This window comes from Miniopterus schreibersii, assembly GCF_964146895.1.
Source record: "Miniopterus schreibersii genome assembly, chromosome: 4".
Taxonomy (NCBI): Eukaryota; Metazoa; Chordata; class Mammalia; order Chiroptera; family Miniopteridae; genus Miniopterus; species Miniopterus schreibersii.
Window position 1 is genome coordinate 76,761,263 of NC_138105.1, and position 15,783 is coordinate 76,777,045.

The window sequence follows — 15,783 nt, forward strand, 5'->3', positions numbered from 1 at the left end:
TTCCCAGGGAGACTGATGTGTGCTGCCCTCATGCCTCCCCTGCTCCCCCCAACTCTCAAGTCCCCTCTGCAAGAGAATGTAAAATAAATCGGGATACCAGGGGCCTTGCCTTGCACTCCTTTTTCGGCCGGGGGAGTGAGAGAGGGCTCCTCCTGTTTAGGATTATGGGAATTCTTTCTTCAGTGGGCTGTGCTGAATCAGGTGGCATGTGAGTGTGTGTGCGCACACGTGTAAGGGGAGGCTGGGAAAGCAGCACGATTATCTCTAAAGATCTTGGGCCTCAGGTCTCAGGCAGCATTGGGCGGCCCCCAGTATTAGGCAGCTGTCTGACAAGCAGCGCAGAGAGAGAGAGCACTAATGTCACAAGGACCACGGTGAGGCCCGATTGTGGGGAGAAACCAGAGATGGGAGCTGAATGTGGCCTTGTGTGCAGGCTGTTTTGATTCTGGAGCCAGCGTGGGGCTGCTGGACTGGATGACATGTCTCACTGCTCTGAGGTTCCTAATGTTTTCCTTCTGTGCGTTTATTTGCTTCTTTAGGCTCGGATTTTTGAGCAATAGGTGGGAAGTTGGGAGTGGTGGGCCACAGCTAGCCAAAGTGATTTCTCGCCCAAGGTTTCAGAGTCCTGGGGCTTGGTGGTTCCCGTGGGGCGACAGTGGTGGCACAGTCTGGGCTCGGCTGCCCTGCCCAGGAAGGAAAGCTCCATTCCTTGGCAGCAATGGGAGCTGAGCAGGGCATAAGGTACTACACACCCACTATCTGCCGTAAGCATCACAGCAGGCAGGGCTGACTCCACAGGAGAGAAGGCTGAGAAATTCAATTGTCCGGGTCACATCATTATAAAATGCTGAAGTCAGGTGCATGACTGTTGCCACCTGTCTGCACAAAGTCAACCAGGCATTCCTTGTCCAGAGGCCACTGAAGAAGGAAGGTCACGTATGAGGTCAAGGACTTCTGTAGGGTGGTCCCAGGCTGGGCTTCTTTTACATTCTTTCTGGCAATGTCGTCTTCCAGGCCTGTCACTTAAGGTGCCCCCACCCCAGGTGGGTGGGAAGAGGTGGTGGGGCCCAGTTTAGTTGAGGCAGGTGGGTGAGGCCTGTGAATGACAGGACTGTGGCCTGGCCCTGGCTGGTTCCTTGAGCCTGGGTGGGGCTGGGCCCCAGTGGCGGTTAAACAGCAGCTGGAAGAACAAGACCTGCGTGTCCTCCTTCAGCCATTCTGGCCACTCCAGTCCTCACCACAGTCTGCTTCTCAGTAGACAGGTCCACCCTATCCTATAAAAACAACCATTCTTCGGGACCCCGCTGGCTTGTTCCTGATTCCCGTCTTTGCATTCCCTGATACCCTCATGTAAGATGTCAGGGCTGAGTCTGCCTTTACCTGGGGCAGAAACCAAATCCACACCCTCTCTTTGATGCAGACCTGAAACCTTGGCAGCAAACCAGCCCTAGGCCCCTGGGCTGCCTGCCACGAGAGCCCTGATGTATGATGACCACTTCTGTGCTGTGATCTGGCACGATGGGGGAAGGGAGGGGAGGGTTAGAGGCCTGAGGAGGGAGGGGGATCTGAGGGGTCAGAGCCAGAAAGGACCGTAGGCCACTGGGCCGCTCCTCCCATTAGAGAGGTGAGGTGCCCAGAAGCACAGAGTTGCTTAGAGCAGAGCAGTACTCCCTTCTGTTCCCAGGGGTCATGCCTGCCGACTTTGTCTTTGTCCTGAGTTTTGTGAACGCAGAACCCACAGAGAAGAGATCCTATAGATGGACCTGTCCAAGGCAAAGTCAGGAGCACCAAAAGCTATAAAACAGATTGGGGGGTGGAAGGGAGAGATTAATCCGTTCGATCATTAAAACAATATTCATTCACCAAATATTTATCGAATGCCCTACTGGGAGGGAATGACTGACTGTGCTAGGCCATGGGAATGGAGCAGTGAACCAAACAAAAACGCAGCCTGCCCTCCAAGGAGACTGTGTAGCAGGCAGCTTTATATGGAAGAGCAATTGGTACAACTATGCATTGTCCCATTTTACAGATGGGGAAACTGAGGCCTAGAGGACATGAGGAACTTGTCCAAGGTCACACAGCTAGTAGAGGCAGAAAAGACCTGGCATTTGAGGTGAGGTCTGTGTGAGCCCAAGGCTGTGTTGGCCCTAACGGTAGCTTTCTGCTTCCTCAGGGCTTCCAGCCTGGGTGGGGGATTGGACAGGTGCATCAGGTGAAACAAGCACACCGCTAGGCTTGGGACTAGTTAGTGGGAGAGCTGCTTACATACACTGGGGACAGAGCTGTGGGAAGCTAGGGACAGGGGAGGTAGCAGGCTAGAGGCAGGCTGGGTTGTGTATGTAGAGAGCCAGAGACCCATAGGTAGGTGAGGGGGGAGGGGACGGGATGGGGAGGGCACTCCTTGCAAAGGGAACTGGGAGGGAATGACTACCTGAGGCAGGCAAGTTATAGCTGTGCCCACAGGTGTGCCCCCCTCCCCCGAAAACAAACCAGCCCCTCAGAGAAAGTGCAAAGTGGAGACCAATGGGAGATGGGGCCAGCTCTGGTGGGCCCTGAAGTCCCCAGGGGGAGGGTTGCTAGGTACGACTCCAGGGAAACCCTTTGCCAGATGGTTCTGAGCTGGTGCCTGGAGCCTCTCCTTGGCTGTCCCCTCCTGATCCCTGGAGCCTGGGTTCCAGGAGGCAGCAGACGGCTGGGGCCTGGGGGACAGACGAGGGCCAATGGAGGTTGTTGGGGTTGGCCAGCCCCAGGCAGGACAGCAAGAGAGAGTGAAGGCAGCGGGAATGGAAAAAGCATCAGCCCAGAGGAGGAAGGGACATGTACATCCCAGGAGGGTGCGGGTGACCTCCACCCGGAGTCTCTCCTCTCCTCCTCCTGGACCTGGCCGGTCTCCCTGAGTGGAGCCGGTCTGCCCGGCATCTCCAGCGGGAAGCTCTGCGCCGCTGCCCCCTGAGCCTCTGGCCTCGGGAAGGCGGGGGGGGGGGGGGGGGGGGGGGGGGGGGGCTGGTTGGGGATCTGAGGTGTCGGCGGCATCTGCGCTGGCGTGGGAGCCTGGAGCGGACCGCGAGCGGAGCAGGCCGGCCTCGCGGTCCCCGGCGGGAGCTCCGGGGCCCCTCGGAAGGGGGCGGGGCGCCGGCCGGAGAGCTCAGCGGTCGGCGAAGGGGGGCTTGTCACCGCCACCAGGACGCCTACCCTGCACGCGCGGGGGGGGGGGAGTAGTCAGGAGGATGGCAACTCGGGGAGGACAGCTGCAGCTTCTAGAGCGCTCTAGGGAGAGACACCCCCAACCCTCCCATCCCCCCCGCGGGGCGCGGACCAGACGGCAGCGCAGGGGCCGGGCTGCATGGAGGAGGCGGCTTCCCCGGCCGGGGCGGCGGCAGGGGCGGCCCCGGGATCACATGGGCGGAGGCAGGTCCCGGGTCCCGGGCGGCTCTCCCCGGAGTCGGGCAGGCGGCGGCGGCGGCGGCAGCGGGAGCCGCGGTGTCTCCTCGCCCTCCCTCCTGGACTCGCCGCCCAGCCCGCAGGTGAGCGGGGCCCGCAGAGCGCGCCCACCTGCGCACGGGCCGCTGGGCCCGCGGCCGCCTGGCTCCCGGCTCTCCCTGGGCTCTGCGCCCCGCGCCCCCTGGGCGCCCCTCCGCGCCCGGGCCTTTCCTGCGCCCCCCGCCCCTCTCCGTAGCCTCGCCTCGAGGATGGCGCCCCCCGCTGGCTGGGCTTCCCCCGTCCGGGGCGCTGGTCCTCCAGCCCCCCGCCCGCGGGTACTTTGGTTTTAAAGCGCAGAGGGCGCAGGAACTGGGAGAGCCGGGCGGACGGGCTGGGCACCTCCTGGCTGCGCCCGGCGCGGAGTCCACTGGCCAGCTCAAAGGTCCGGGAATCCAAGGCGTGCGAGTGGCCTGGGCCGGCCAGGGGACCCGGGGAGGGACAGAGGCCAGGCCTGGGCAAAGAGGAAGCCACAGGGCCAGGAAGAGGGCTGGCAGCCCCAATGGCCTGGGCGTGCACTCCACAGGCGCCTTAACGCGGGAGGTGGCCCCGGTGCCCTTGGATAGATTTGGGCAGCCCTTGCAGCCTCTGGGCCTCCCCAGGCGCAGCTCCAGGGTGGGTGCTGGGCAGGGTGGTGCCCTAGTCTGGCAATGCAGCTTTCTGCCTGGGTTGGCTCCTGACTCCAGACCTACAGGCTCCGGAAATCCTACAAGGGCCGGGTCTGCAAGGACACTCCCTTGCCCAGTGGAGGGGGCAGTGGATGGGAGGCCTGCGGCCCTAGCTCACGGGCAGCATCAGTCAGCTCACCCTGCTGGCCAGGGCCAGGGCGTGGGTGTACCTAGCTTGGCAGATGAGTTTACCCTTCTTTGAGTCTATTCAGAGGGCATCAGGCCCCTGGGGGCGGTGGGAAGCCCAGGCTTGCCTAGCTGGACCACATTGTCAAGGGTCAGGCACGTAGCAAGAGGCTCCTCTGAAGACCCTCACTTCTAACACTCGGGTGGCACCCCTGCTTCCTTGCTGTCACTTTGTTCCCACAGCGCTCCCCTCCCCCAAAGCGGGAGGAAGTACCTTGTGCTGTGGGTTTTGGGGACAGGAAGTGAGCACTAGTGGGACTTAGCCCTGATGGTGGAGGTGGGGGAGAGGAAATGCTGACATCTCCTACCACCTGCCAGCCCCTGCCACCAGTTCCCCAGCGAGCCCCTCTCTAACACCCTGAAGGCCTGCCTCCAGGGAGCCGAGCTGCTGAGCACAGTGAAAGGGAACTCGGAGTCATGCCTTCCCAGGGTGGGGAGGAGTGGAACTGGAGGGCCAGGGAGGGAGTTGGTCATTTCCTCCACTCCCACCCCCAGCCCCTGACTGGCTGCCCCATGGACCTGTCATCCCCTCTTCTCCCTTTGCTTCTCTCCTGCCCCCTTACACTCACTGTCCCTGGGGGGCTGGGGGTAGGCTCCACCTCTCAGCCTCTCTTCCTCAGGTATGGCACTGACTGTGGATGTCTTGGGGCCCGCACCCTGGGGCTTCCGTATCACCGGGGGCAGGGATTTCCACACGCCCATCATGGTGACCAAGGTAAGGGCTAGTTCCAGGAGATTAAGAGGTACCCCCATAGTTAGGGTCAGCTCTGTTTACCGGGTCCCCACAGGTACCTTTCTTTTTTTGTTCTGGAACCAGAGGTCTGCTTCTAGGAGTGCTGGCCCAGGGAAGGCTGGGACCCTGTTGCCATGGGGATGTGGTAGCCAGGTCAGGAACAGGCTTCTGAGTAGTGAAAGGGAGCTGGGCCCTGTAAGGGGCCTGCTGGTTTCCAGCATCGTACCTGCTGGTAGCCATTTCGGGTGGTTATGAGAACAGGAGCCCCCAAGTTCTTGGCAGTTTCCCCTTGACCCAGGCTGGCTGGGAAGCATTCACGCTTGTGTGTGGGCAGCCACCAGCACTGCACGGTTTGCATTGGCAGGGCTCACTATCCAAGAGTATCTCCAAGGACAGTTCCTGAACCTCCATCACCACATGTTCTTTGGGGGCCCCCATTAGCATGCCAAGGAGGAGGGGGGCTGCCACTCCAGTTTTGGAGGGCATTAGCTGATTAGCTAGACAGATACTAAAGGGCAGGGAGAGAAATATTAAAGGGAGACATGGGTCAGCCTGGTTCAATCCAGCTTCTGTGTTTCTTGGGCAGGACAGAGGGAAATGCCCTCTCCTTCTTCCCTACCTGAGTGTCACCACTGTCTGAGCAGGGGTGCCTCAGCCTACCTACACCTCATCCCCTACAGGTAACGGAGCGGGGCAAGGCTGAGGCTGCCGACCTCCGGCCTGGCGACATTATCTTGGCCATCAATGGGGAGAGTGCGCAGGGCATGCTTCACGCGGAGGCCCAGAGCAAGATCCGCCAGAGCCCCTCACCCCTGCGGCTGCAGCTGGACCGGTAAGCCCTCCGCTTCTGCTGGGCTGCCAGCATTCTTCTTCCCCCTGCCAGCATCCTGCCTGGGCCACCCTTCCCCCCCGCCCTGCCCTTTCAGCTCATCGGTGAGAAGGTCCCGGGCTCCTGGCCTGCAGCCTGCAGCAGGGTGGGCTGAGGGGTGTCCCTGTGCCTGGCTGGGCGTGTAGCCACAGGCAGGGCAGGTTGGCATCAGCCACCTGGATGCCCGGGTCTGACTGGTTCCCAAGTGTGTGGGGTACAGGGCGCGGGCATGAAGTGGGTTGAAGAGGGAAAAGGTGTGCCTTGGGCTGGGTCTCCAGGGCCTCTGCCACCAAGAGGGCATGACCTTTGTTCAGCTAGGGGATTGGGAGAGGGAGATGAGGCGTTTGGGGGGTTACTCCTCAGAGAACACTCATCTTGGTCCCTCCCTCCATTGTCTCTCCAGGCCCTGATGGTGGGGCTGATTTCTGGCTAGTGGGGTTTGCAGCCTAGAGGCCTGGGTTGGGGGGGGGGAACAGGTGGCTCCCCAGGGTGGGGCATCTCGGTGAGTCACAGGGCAGGAATGCTGGGAGATTCCCTCAGCCAGGAGAGCCCTTTGGTCTGGCCTTGAACCTGAGTCAGGTTCCTTCTTCCTCTCTGCCACGCCCCCCACCGCCAGGCTCTCCCTGGACCCCGACTCCCTGCCCTCTCCTGGCCTCGCCGCCCCACAGTGCTGTGGAAGTGGCTCCCACGGTGCTCTGGCAGCCCCAGCCCCTTCAGCAGCTCCTTCTTGCCACTCTGGCTCAAGAGGGTTTGCAGGAGTGGGACCTAGAGGAGGAGGGTGGGGAGTACCTCATGGCATCTGGGAAGGGGACCAAAATCTACAAGAGACTGCAGAGCGGGGCGGGGGAGGGGCAGAGAGCTGCTGACACCATCACTTCCTCTCAGGTTCCTCTTAGAGGGACCCAGCCCCTTAGGGAGGTAGACCTGGCCAAGTACCCCCAGGCCTCCAGCTCCACGTTGGGCAGGTCAAGATTCCCTGTTTCTTCTTTCTTTTGCCCAGCCCCCTCTTAACCCTCCTTAAACACCACCCTCCCCACCCCCATGACCTTTTAGGCACTCAGAGCCCTGTGGCAGGAAGCAGTACTCTGGCCTGGAGCCACAGCCCAAGCTCCCCTCACTGTGACTCCACACCCCTCCCTGGGGGGGAAGGGGGCTGAGGCTGAAGGGCTGAGGCTGGCGTGGTGTGTGGTTCCTGCTGACCTCTCTAGAAGTGGCCAGACATCCAGGAATGGTGTAGTGGGGATGGGTCATGGCCGGTGCTTTTCCTCAGCCAGCTCTCAGTCCCCCAATGGCCTCTTTAAGGCTCCATCCAGCTGGCTCTGTTGGGAAGGGCTTTAGAGGACAGTCCTTGGGGGGGTTGCGATACAGGGGCCCTCTGGCTGACTGCCTTGGTGATTGCGGGGGAGCTGGTCTCTAGGTCTTACAGCTGCCTGCCTGGCGGAAAGGGGAACCCTTGTTTTATGGAGGAGAAGCCTGTGGAAGGGACCAGGAGTGACTCTCTCAAAGGCATTCTGGCCATTGTGGCAGAGCTGTAAGGGACAGGCCTCTGGTTGGGGACAGTGGGCAGCTGGCCCAGCCAATCCTGGGCTTTAGGACTTTGGGTAACTCACTTTCCCTCTCTGGGCTTCAGTTTCTCCATGGACAAAAGATACAGGATTATTTTATGAAACCAGCAATCTCCCCCAAAATCGATCTACAAATTGATGCTGATCAGTGACAAAGTCTGGATAAAATGCCAAAAAAAAAAAAGCAAAAAAAAAAAAAAAGCAGGGGGATAGTACGAGGAGTTTTTTAATGCAATTGAATATATGGAAGTTTTTGCTGAAATTATTCCTTTCTACTTTTTGGTGCTAACCTGTCCTTTCTTTTAAGAAATAATGGTGGTTTAGGATGATAGTTGTTGATTTTAGATTTGACAAAGTTAAAAGTTGACAACCCACGGTCTGAATGTTTTGGACATTTTACTAGTCTTGAGAACATGGTATGGGGACAGCTGAAATCTATAGCCCCTACCAGCTAAGCAGGGTTCCAGGACCCCTGTGACACTCACCTCCTCTGTCCTCTCCTCAGGTCCCGGGCTGCCTCTCCTGGGCAGACCAACGGGGAGAGCTCCATGGAGGTGCTGGCAACACGGTTCCAGGTAGGATGGTGCCTCCGGCTGGGAGGCCTGAGGGACAGGGCCCAGGGGGATGGGCAGACCACTCTTTATGGTCCTTGTCTCCACAGGGCTCAGTGAGGACACACACCAATAGCCAGTCCTCCCTCTGGTCCTCCTGTTCCAGCCCAGCCTCCCTCAGCCCCCCGCCATGCAGCCCCTTCCCTACCCAGCCCCCCACCAGCCCGCATGTCCCTGCTGGAGAGGCAGTGATGAGCCGAAGGTGAGTGCAGGGGCTGGGCACCCTGGCTGCCACGCCCAGGCCAGGCCTCTGAGTCTCAACAGCTGTGTTAAGGGGACCCTGGAGGTACCCTCTGTTTTGGGGGGGCAGTCTGGAGGTGAGGCTTGGCACACACATTATGCATTTTCCCCTTCAGTTTCCAGAGCCTGGCACACACCCCGGGACTCACTGCTGCTGACCGCCTGCCCTATGGAGGCCACCTAGGAGGCCGACAGGTGAGGGGACTGTGGGGAGGAGAGAGCCTCTCAGCCCATTGATTGTCAGTGGTACCTGTGGGGCTGTAGGTGGTTGATCCCACCTAGGCAGCTGGGCCTCTGTCTCCTAGCAGCAGACACTCCCCTCTCCTGAGCCAGGAGGTCATCCTGTCTGCTGGTGGGTCACCTTGGCTGTTCCAGCCCTGCCCCACTGGTCCCAGGTGGCCTTCTACCACCTCGCTCCCACTCACCGCCGCCTCCCTGCTCCCAGCTCCCTACTCCCCGTTGGCTTCCTCCCTTCTTGAGTGTTTCTCTTGGGCCTGGACTGACATAGTTTTGCTGCTGTTGTTGGGATGGTTCCCTTTGGCTCTGGCTGCATCCCTTGAACACATTCCTCCCCGTTCCAGCCCCATGCCTGCCCCAACCCCACCACCCCAGCCCCTTCTTTTTCCTCTGGCTCAGCCCAGGGAACCACCAGCGGGACTGTGGTTCTGCCTCAAGTTGCACTTGGCCTACTCTCTGTCTGCCCCACCCTGCCTTCCTCCCCTGGGTCCCCCACCCCAGGTCCCACTGTCCACTAGTGACAGCCCCTCCCCCCACCCTTGGTGGTATTTCTCTTCTCTAAGGGCCAGGGTGGGGAGGTGAGGGAGTGAGGCAGCCAACTACTCTGGGCCACAGCTGCTGGGGGCAGAGTTGGGGGGGGGGCATGTCCAGCCTTTAGGGTGAAGGGGATGAGGCCCAGCTGCTGGAATCCTAACTCTGGTTGATCTGCATTCCAGAAAGCAGAACCTTTGGGGATGGTTAGGGGAGGGTATAGAAACTGGGCGCTCCAGAGAAGGAAGGGGGTGTCCTCCAGGGGCTCCATTGTAGGGGTTCCCTGGTGACCCGCTGTGGCCTACCCAGTGGCTTCCCAGGCATGTGAGCGTAGAGATGTTTTCCATGAGATCCCCTTCTTTAAACAATTCTAAATGTAGTTGTGGAGATAAGACAAACATACAAAACAATTTTGGAACAATTAAGCACCAAACAGTATGGTCTTAATTATAAACGCAGGCGGCCTTCTTGGAGGGGAGAGATGAGTGTGGACCAGAGTGGCCTGAGAAGGCTTTGTCAGGAATGCTGGAGGGTCAGGAGGTAGGGCTTGGGAGGGTTTAGATGAGAAGCTATGAGCAAGGGAAAGGGACAGCAGTGGTACAGGCTTGTCCTAGGGCATGGCTGGAGAGGCCAATCCATCCTGGCCTCCTTCCTTGTGGTGTCCCCAATCCAGGCAAAGGGGACATTTGGGTGCTACAGGGAGTGGCTCTCCAACCAGCAGCAGTCCCTAGGAACTTCTTACAAATGCAAATTCTCAGGCTCCAGCCTAGACCTACTGAGTCAGACACAGAGGGTAGGGTGGGGACACCAATCTGTTTTAGGGAGTGCTCAGGGATTGGATGTATGGGAAGATTTGAGAACCACCCCAGTGGCCCCAGCTGTGTAAAGAGGAGCCCTAGGCTGAGTGGCAGGAGAAGGCTAGTCTCACCTCCACTGTGTAACTTTGGATGAGCCCCTCCTCTCTCTGTCTATTCTTTGACCTGAGGCCCCTGGTCATTCCTTCAACAAATACTTACGAACAGGTACCATTCTAGGCTCTGGGCTTGCAGTGGTGGAAAAACAGAAATTCCTAACCCAGCTAAGTTTGTATTCTGGTCTATAAGCGAAACTGGAGTCAGATGGTGTAGGAGTCACAGGTCCCTTAGCTCCCTAGTGGGCATCACTGTGCACGTGGGCCCTAAGAAGCCCTAGAAGAGAGAAACACATTTACTTTTATTAATTTCCTCAACTTATTTAATTGCAAAATTTCTGATGGCCTGCCCCCTTCCCTGCCACTCACTTATTCATATCCTGTATTGTCCAGAACACATTTCCAGAGGTGTTGGCCACAGGCGGCTCTTGATGGGCAGATGAGCAGGTTTTCTGGACTTGGAGATGAAAGGTCTCCTCTGTGAAGGCAGGTGTCCCATCCTGAGCTGACTGAGAGGAAAGGAGGGAGGAGGATAGTGGGGCGGCTCTGAGTGAGAGAGCTGGGTGCCTCTCCACCATGTGTGCTGGTCTGGCAGGAGGGAGGGGGCGGAGCTGACTGCAGATGTGCTCCCGCCCCAGCCTGCCCTGGCCATGGCTATGCTGCTGACTCCTGAGCAGGCTGAGGCTGCCCTGAGCCGAGGCCCAGGACACCACCAGCCCTTGTGCCCTTCTGGAGACTAGAGGTTGCCCCTCCTGGAAGGCAGAAGCCTTGGTGAGCAGATGTGAAGTGGGAACAGCACCTCTCCCTCTGGCTGACATGAGGACTTGGCTTTTGAAGGAACCAGGGCCAGATTTCAGGCCTCCCTCTGCACTGGCCGGAGCGCCGTGTAGGCATGTGCAGGCCTGTCCGGGACAGCAAGATGGGATACCATTCTTGAGTAACTAGCTGGTATTGGCTGTCATTCTTGAGATTTTCTCACCATCCTCTGTTGACCACATGACACCAGCTGGCACCCAGGATCTGGGGTGTGGACTCCCAGCCCTGCCTCTGATGCCAGCTGCTTTGCCCTTTCTCACCCTCAGTGTCCTCACCTGTAGAAGGTTTTCCCAAGGAGCCTGAGAGCAGATGAATGCAGGCTGATGGAAGAGGCAGGGTGAGGGCCTAGGACTGTCTTCTCAAAGCTCTGATGTTTCCACTTTTAGCTTAGGAACTCATGCATTCAACCCCAGAATTCAACCCCAGAATTCATTCCTGACTTTGAATTTTAAGATGGAGGGGATTTGGCTTTCCAGGAAACTGTGCTGCTTGCTGCCCCTTGGTCTCTGAGGCTCTCCTTTGCATGGGGATGGGACAGAGAGGGAGCAGAGTTGGGGAGGCTGCGGAGGCTGCGGAGGCAGAGCAGCCTGAGGTGGAAGGGAGATGTCCAGGTGGGGAGCAGGTGGAAGAGCCCGAGATGGATGGTGCACACCAGGGAGGGGCCGCTGTGGCTGGGCGGTGGGCCCAGAACCGGCCTGACTCCCCAAGGCTGTGAGGGGCAGGACCAGACGCCCAGACCCTGGCCCTCTTAGGAGGGCGACCAGCGCATGTGGGAGAGAGGTCCTTTGTGCAGCTCCAGCCCTGACTCCCAGAGGGGTCTTGGCCCCTTCACTCCTCCCCTTTATGTTGCCTTTTCCTCAGGGCAAAAGGGTTGGCTTCTTTGCTTGTTGTGTCAGAGCAGCCAGGCCCCAACATGCAACATCATTCCCAACACATGGCCTGCGATAACAGAGGAATTTGCATTTTGTCTGAACTTAGCTGGTTGTTGCCCCCTAGCCTTTATTCTTCCCTCCCCCCCAGTCCCCTTGCAGAACCCTCCTGCCTCCATAGCCTCCACAGCCTCCACAGCCTCCACAGCCTCCATAGCCCAGTGCTGCCTGCCTCCCCTCTGGGACCCGCAGGAGCAGTCTCTGGTGCCCTGGCTCTCATGGCTGTGGTGAAGGTTCCCATGGAGGGGAATGGGGGAAGGGGGAGGGCGCCTGGCCATCGAAGGCGGAGAGCCCTCTGGTGTTGGGCCTGGGAACAGCGGCCTTGGCGCCCGCTGGGTGTGCTGGCCCAAGGCTTCAGCGCTGGCTCCTCCCTGGTGCCTCTCCTTCCCACAGGCTGGCCTGGGCCTCCCCGGCGACTCGGCTGTATTGGTGCTGCCGCCTACCCCGGGCTCCCATCCCTCTAGCCCCAGACTCAGGTACCAGCGGGCCCTGGAGGGTGGGTAGGATCTTGGAGGGCTACAAGGGACAGGAGACAGACTGGCTCCCGGAGAGGGATGGGGGGGTCCCCGCTCCCTAAGCCCAGGCGACTTCCCTCTAACCCCCAGAATCCTGTCCCTCTGAGACACCTATTCCCTGCCCCCATGCTCATCCTGACACCCAGACCAGACCCTCACTCCTGGCCGCCTCCTATCCCCACAGAGTGGACTCAGAAAGGGGAAGCCATCCCTTGGCAGAGAACTCAGAAGTCTTCAAGATGCTGCAGGAAAATCGTGAGGGGCGGGTGGCCCCCCGGCAGTCCAGCTCCTTTAGACTCCTGCAGGAAGCCCTGGAGGCAGAGGAGAGAAGTGAGACTGGGGCAGGGGTGGGGGCGGATGGTGGCCGTGGTGGTGGTTCGGGTAAGGGAAGGGGATTCCCCAGGACACCCCTGGACCCTGAACTAGCTAGTGATCCTTAAGTGCTCACCAGGGGGGTAGGCACCAAGAGGTACTGAAACCACAGGCCCTGCGCTGAAGGAGCAAGCTGGGATCAGGAAACTACCAAGGGAACAATAGCGGTGGGCGGTGGGGTCTCCAGGGAGGGCTTCGTGGAGGAAGAGGGATTTGATGTGGCCCTTAAAGATGATGCCTTTACCAAACAGCCTTCAGATGGTGGCAGGCTAACTTTGGAATGTGGAGACTGGCAGCCGGAGGGCTTTTGGGTGTGGGAGCAGAGGACAGCGGGTCTGGCTGGGGGAGGGTGGCTTAGGAGTGGCCTAACCCAGGAAGGCCAGTTAAATAGTGCCTGAGATGCCGAAGTGAGCAATACAGATGATTCTGGCTCTTGTCAAAAGTTTACTGTGCTCCCGATGGACCAGCCATGTGCAGTGTGGAGAGGAGAGGGGGTCAGGACCCATGTCTGTCCATAAGGAACTCTCTTTATTGGGGCTGACAGGCCTGCTTAGCTCCCAAGGAGCTGCACACTGCTGCAGGAGTTCTTGTGCTGGGGGAGGGGAGGACTACTGCCCTGCTTCAGGGGAGAGATGGGGAGGGCCTGGCCGGGGAATGGCATCAGGGAGTTAGAGGATGGGATGGCCGGGAGAAGTATGTGAGTGGCAGAATCACTAGAACCTGGTAGCTGGTTCCAACTTGGATGTCTGTCTCCTAGGGGTGTTCACAGAGGCAGGGGTTGGGGTGGGAGGGTTTGGAGACAGTTTTGTCCACCATGACACTGAGGGGGGACCAGGAAGAGGCAGTGGGGTGAGGAGAGTGCATACAAATGGTGACATCACCACTGGAGTCTCCGTGGTGTCAGCTGCAAATGGGGACCTTACCTGCCTTATCTTCAACTGAGCATGGTCCAAGGCTCAGAGGCAATAATGCACATAAGAGCCCTTTGAAAACTGTACAAAGGTACCGTGGTGCTGTTACCTATTATTACTGTCCATTAATATCATGAGTGGGCCATGTGAAGGGAAATGTCTGCCTGGCCTGCTGTGTCAGACACCGAACACAGATGCTCCCAGCTTGTTGCCTTAGCTCGGACAAACCCAGCCTCCAGTGTGCTTCCTGCACTTGCCCAGCCTCAGCCGAGGATCTGGCATTCCCCACGCTCACGCCCAGTGCGACCCCAGAGGCCCGCCTGCGGGTGTGAGCGGCCTCCGGGCTGTTGGAGCAGGTGGCATGGGCGTAAATAATCAGCCTGCTGCTGCTGCGGTGGACGAGCTCTGATGTGTCTGTCTGCCCTCACCCCCCCAGGTGGCACACCTGCCTTCCTGCCCAGCTCGCTGAGCCCCCAGTCCTCCCTGCCCACCCCCAGGGCCCTGGCCATGCCACCCAAGCTCCACACGTGTGAGAAGTGCAGCACCAGCATTGCGTGAGTGTTGGCAGCCAGGGAGGCAGGGTGGGGGGCAGGGCACAGGGTGCTCCCCAGAAGGGCCTGAATAGGACAACCAGTCAGGGGCTCTGGAGGGGCGTACTGACCAAGTGAATCCATGAGACATCCTATGGGCCATTGTCAGCCTTCTTAGAAGGCCTGCACTGGCTTCGTCCTGCCGCATCCCCCTCCTCCCCGATTTCTTTTCACCCTCCCGGTGGAGTAAGACATGCTCCTGCTTTTGATTTCTCTCCAATAATCTCTCCGCCTCTGGAGATCTGCCTCTAGATGAGGTGCCTCCTCCTGGAAAATCTTGCTCTTTCCTTCCTGTACCTCTGTTGGAACAGGATGAGTTTACCAGAAGTAGGTTCATTTTTCTCAGTGGGTGGCATTACATTGTAGCCACATTCTCTGGAAAACTGCTGAAAGGCTCCCCTGGAGAAAGTCCCTCAGTGCACAGTGCAAGGGGGAGAGGACTCATACTAGGCAAATCCCTTTGCTCCCTGGGCCTCAGCATTCCATCTGCAGAATGGGAGACTCCCCCTGCAGCGCTGACAGAGGGAATGTGTCCTACTGGGAGACTCTCAAAGAGCAGCAGCGGAGCCCCTGGGCTTGTTGGAACACTCCTGGGCCCGCACCCTTAGTTTCCTCTTCAGAGGGCCCTGGCCCCAGAGTGTGCATTTCCAGCTCATCCCCAGGTGATGTGATGCTGCTGGTCCTGGCTCCTGGGACCACGCTTTGAGAACCACTGCTCCATTAACAATCCAGAAGATTCCGGATGGAGTTTATCTGCCTTTGGGGGGGGGGGGGTGGCTTTTTGTTTTCTGTTGTTGTTTTTTTTTGATTAGTGGTACTGGGGGTGGAGGCTGGGGGTTGTTGAAGAGAGATTCCTGGGAAGTCAAGTGTCTGAGATTTGGGCATCTTCCCAGGTCCTGCCTCTGGGCTCTGGGGGGCATCACGCCTGGTGCTCCGGTCGTCCCTCCCGGGCTAATGAATGGCTTTCCGGCCTCCCTCCCACAGGAACCAGGCCGTGCGCATTCAGGAGGGGAGGTACCGTCACCCTGGCTGCTACACCTGCGCAGACTGCGGGCTGAACCTGAAGATGCGCGGGCACTTTTGGGTGGGGGATGAGCTGTACTGCGAGAAGCATGCCCGCCAGCGATATTCAGGGCCCCAAACCCTCAACTCCCAGGCCTGAGCGCCCGCTGTGCTCTCAGCCTGCCCATGACTTTGCGGGTCCCTCGCACCAGGGCCCTGCCAATAGCAAGTTGGCATGGAAGGGCGGCGGTGGGTGAAGGGCCCCTTCCTCCTCACTGGGTGAGGCCGGAGGCTGGGGCCTGTCTTGGGCTGTGGGCGAGGACAGCCTCATCTTCCCAGGCTTTTGCTAGATACTCTCCCTTCCTCCTGCTGGACAGGCTCTGCACCAAGTCTGAGGTGGACACTGAGTCAGACACCTTTGAGCAACAGGGGTTAAGCAGGTTGGGCCACGGAGATTAGTATCTAGGAGAGGGGTGGGCCAGAAGCTAAAGGTATTCACGGAGTAAAGTTTCTGACATGTGAGCTCAATAAATATATACAGGTGGACAAAATAAAATAGCTTCCCCTCTTTCCTGTCCTGACTTCTCCCTACCGCTGGGTGGAGAGGCTTTATTTACAT

The 15,783-nt window shown here is 59.0% G+C and overlaps 1 protein-coding gene across 3 annotated transcripts; it reads left to right on the plus strand.

Annotated features, from left to right (window-relative positions):
- The first annotated feature begins 3,336 nt into the window (after nucleotides 1-3,336).
- PDLIM2 (PDZ and LIM domain 2) lies at nucleotides 3,337-15,732 on the plus strand. Of its 3 annotated transcripts, none has more exons than XM_081134716.1 (10): nucleotides 3,337-3,527; nucleotides 4,955-5,049; nucleotides 5,748-5,899; nucleotides 8,006-8,075; nucleotides 8,162-8,313; nucleotides 8,468-8,546; nucleotides 12,168-12,250; nucleotides 12,474-12,619; nucleotides 14,009-14,126; nucleotides 15,147-15,732. In XM_081134716.1, the coding sequence occupies exons 1-10, from the start codon at nucleotides 3,347-3,349 to the stop codon at nucleotides 15,322-15,324; spliced, it is 1,254 nt and encodes a 417-aa protein (XP_080990842.1). In that variant the 5' UTR covers nucleotides 3,337-3,346; the 3' UTR covers nucleotides 15,325-15,732. The 3 variants fall into 3 exon arrangements, with proteins under 3 accessions (XP_080990842.1, XP_080990843.1, XP_080990844.1); XM_081134717.1 differs by having other exon boundaries at nucleotides 3,380-3,527; nucleotides 4,927-5,049; XM_081134718.1 differs by lacking the exon at nucleotides 3,337-3,527 and adding an exon at nucleotides 4,605-4,764 and having other exon boundaries at nucleotides 4,927-5,049.
- Nucleotides 15,733-15,783: the final 51 nt, after the last annotated feature.

Coding starts and splice junctions, on each gene's coding strand:
- PDLIM2 (XM_081134716.1), top strand. CDS start 3,347: ATGGAGGAGGCGGCTTCCCCGGCCGGGGCGGCGGCAGGGGCGGCCCCG. Junction 8,076..8,161: donor TGCTGGCAACACGGTTCCAG/GTAGGATGGTGC, acceptor TTGTCTCCACAG/GGCTCAGTGAGGACACACAC. Junction 14,127..15,146: donor AAGTGCAGCACCAGCATTGC/GTGAGTGTTGGC, acceptor TCCCTCCCACAG/GAACCAGGCCGTGCGCATTC.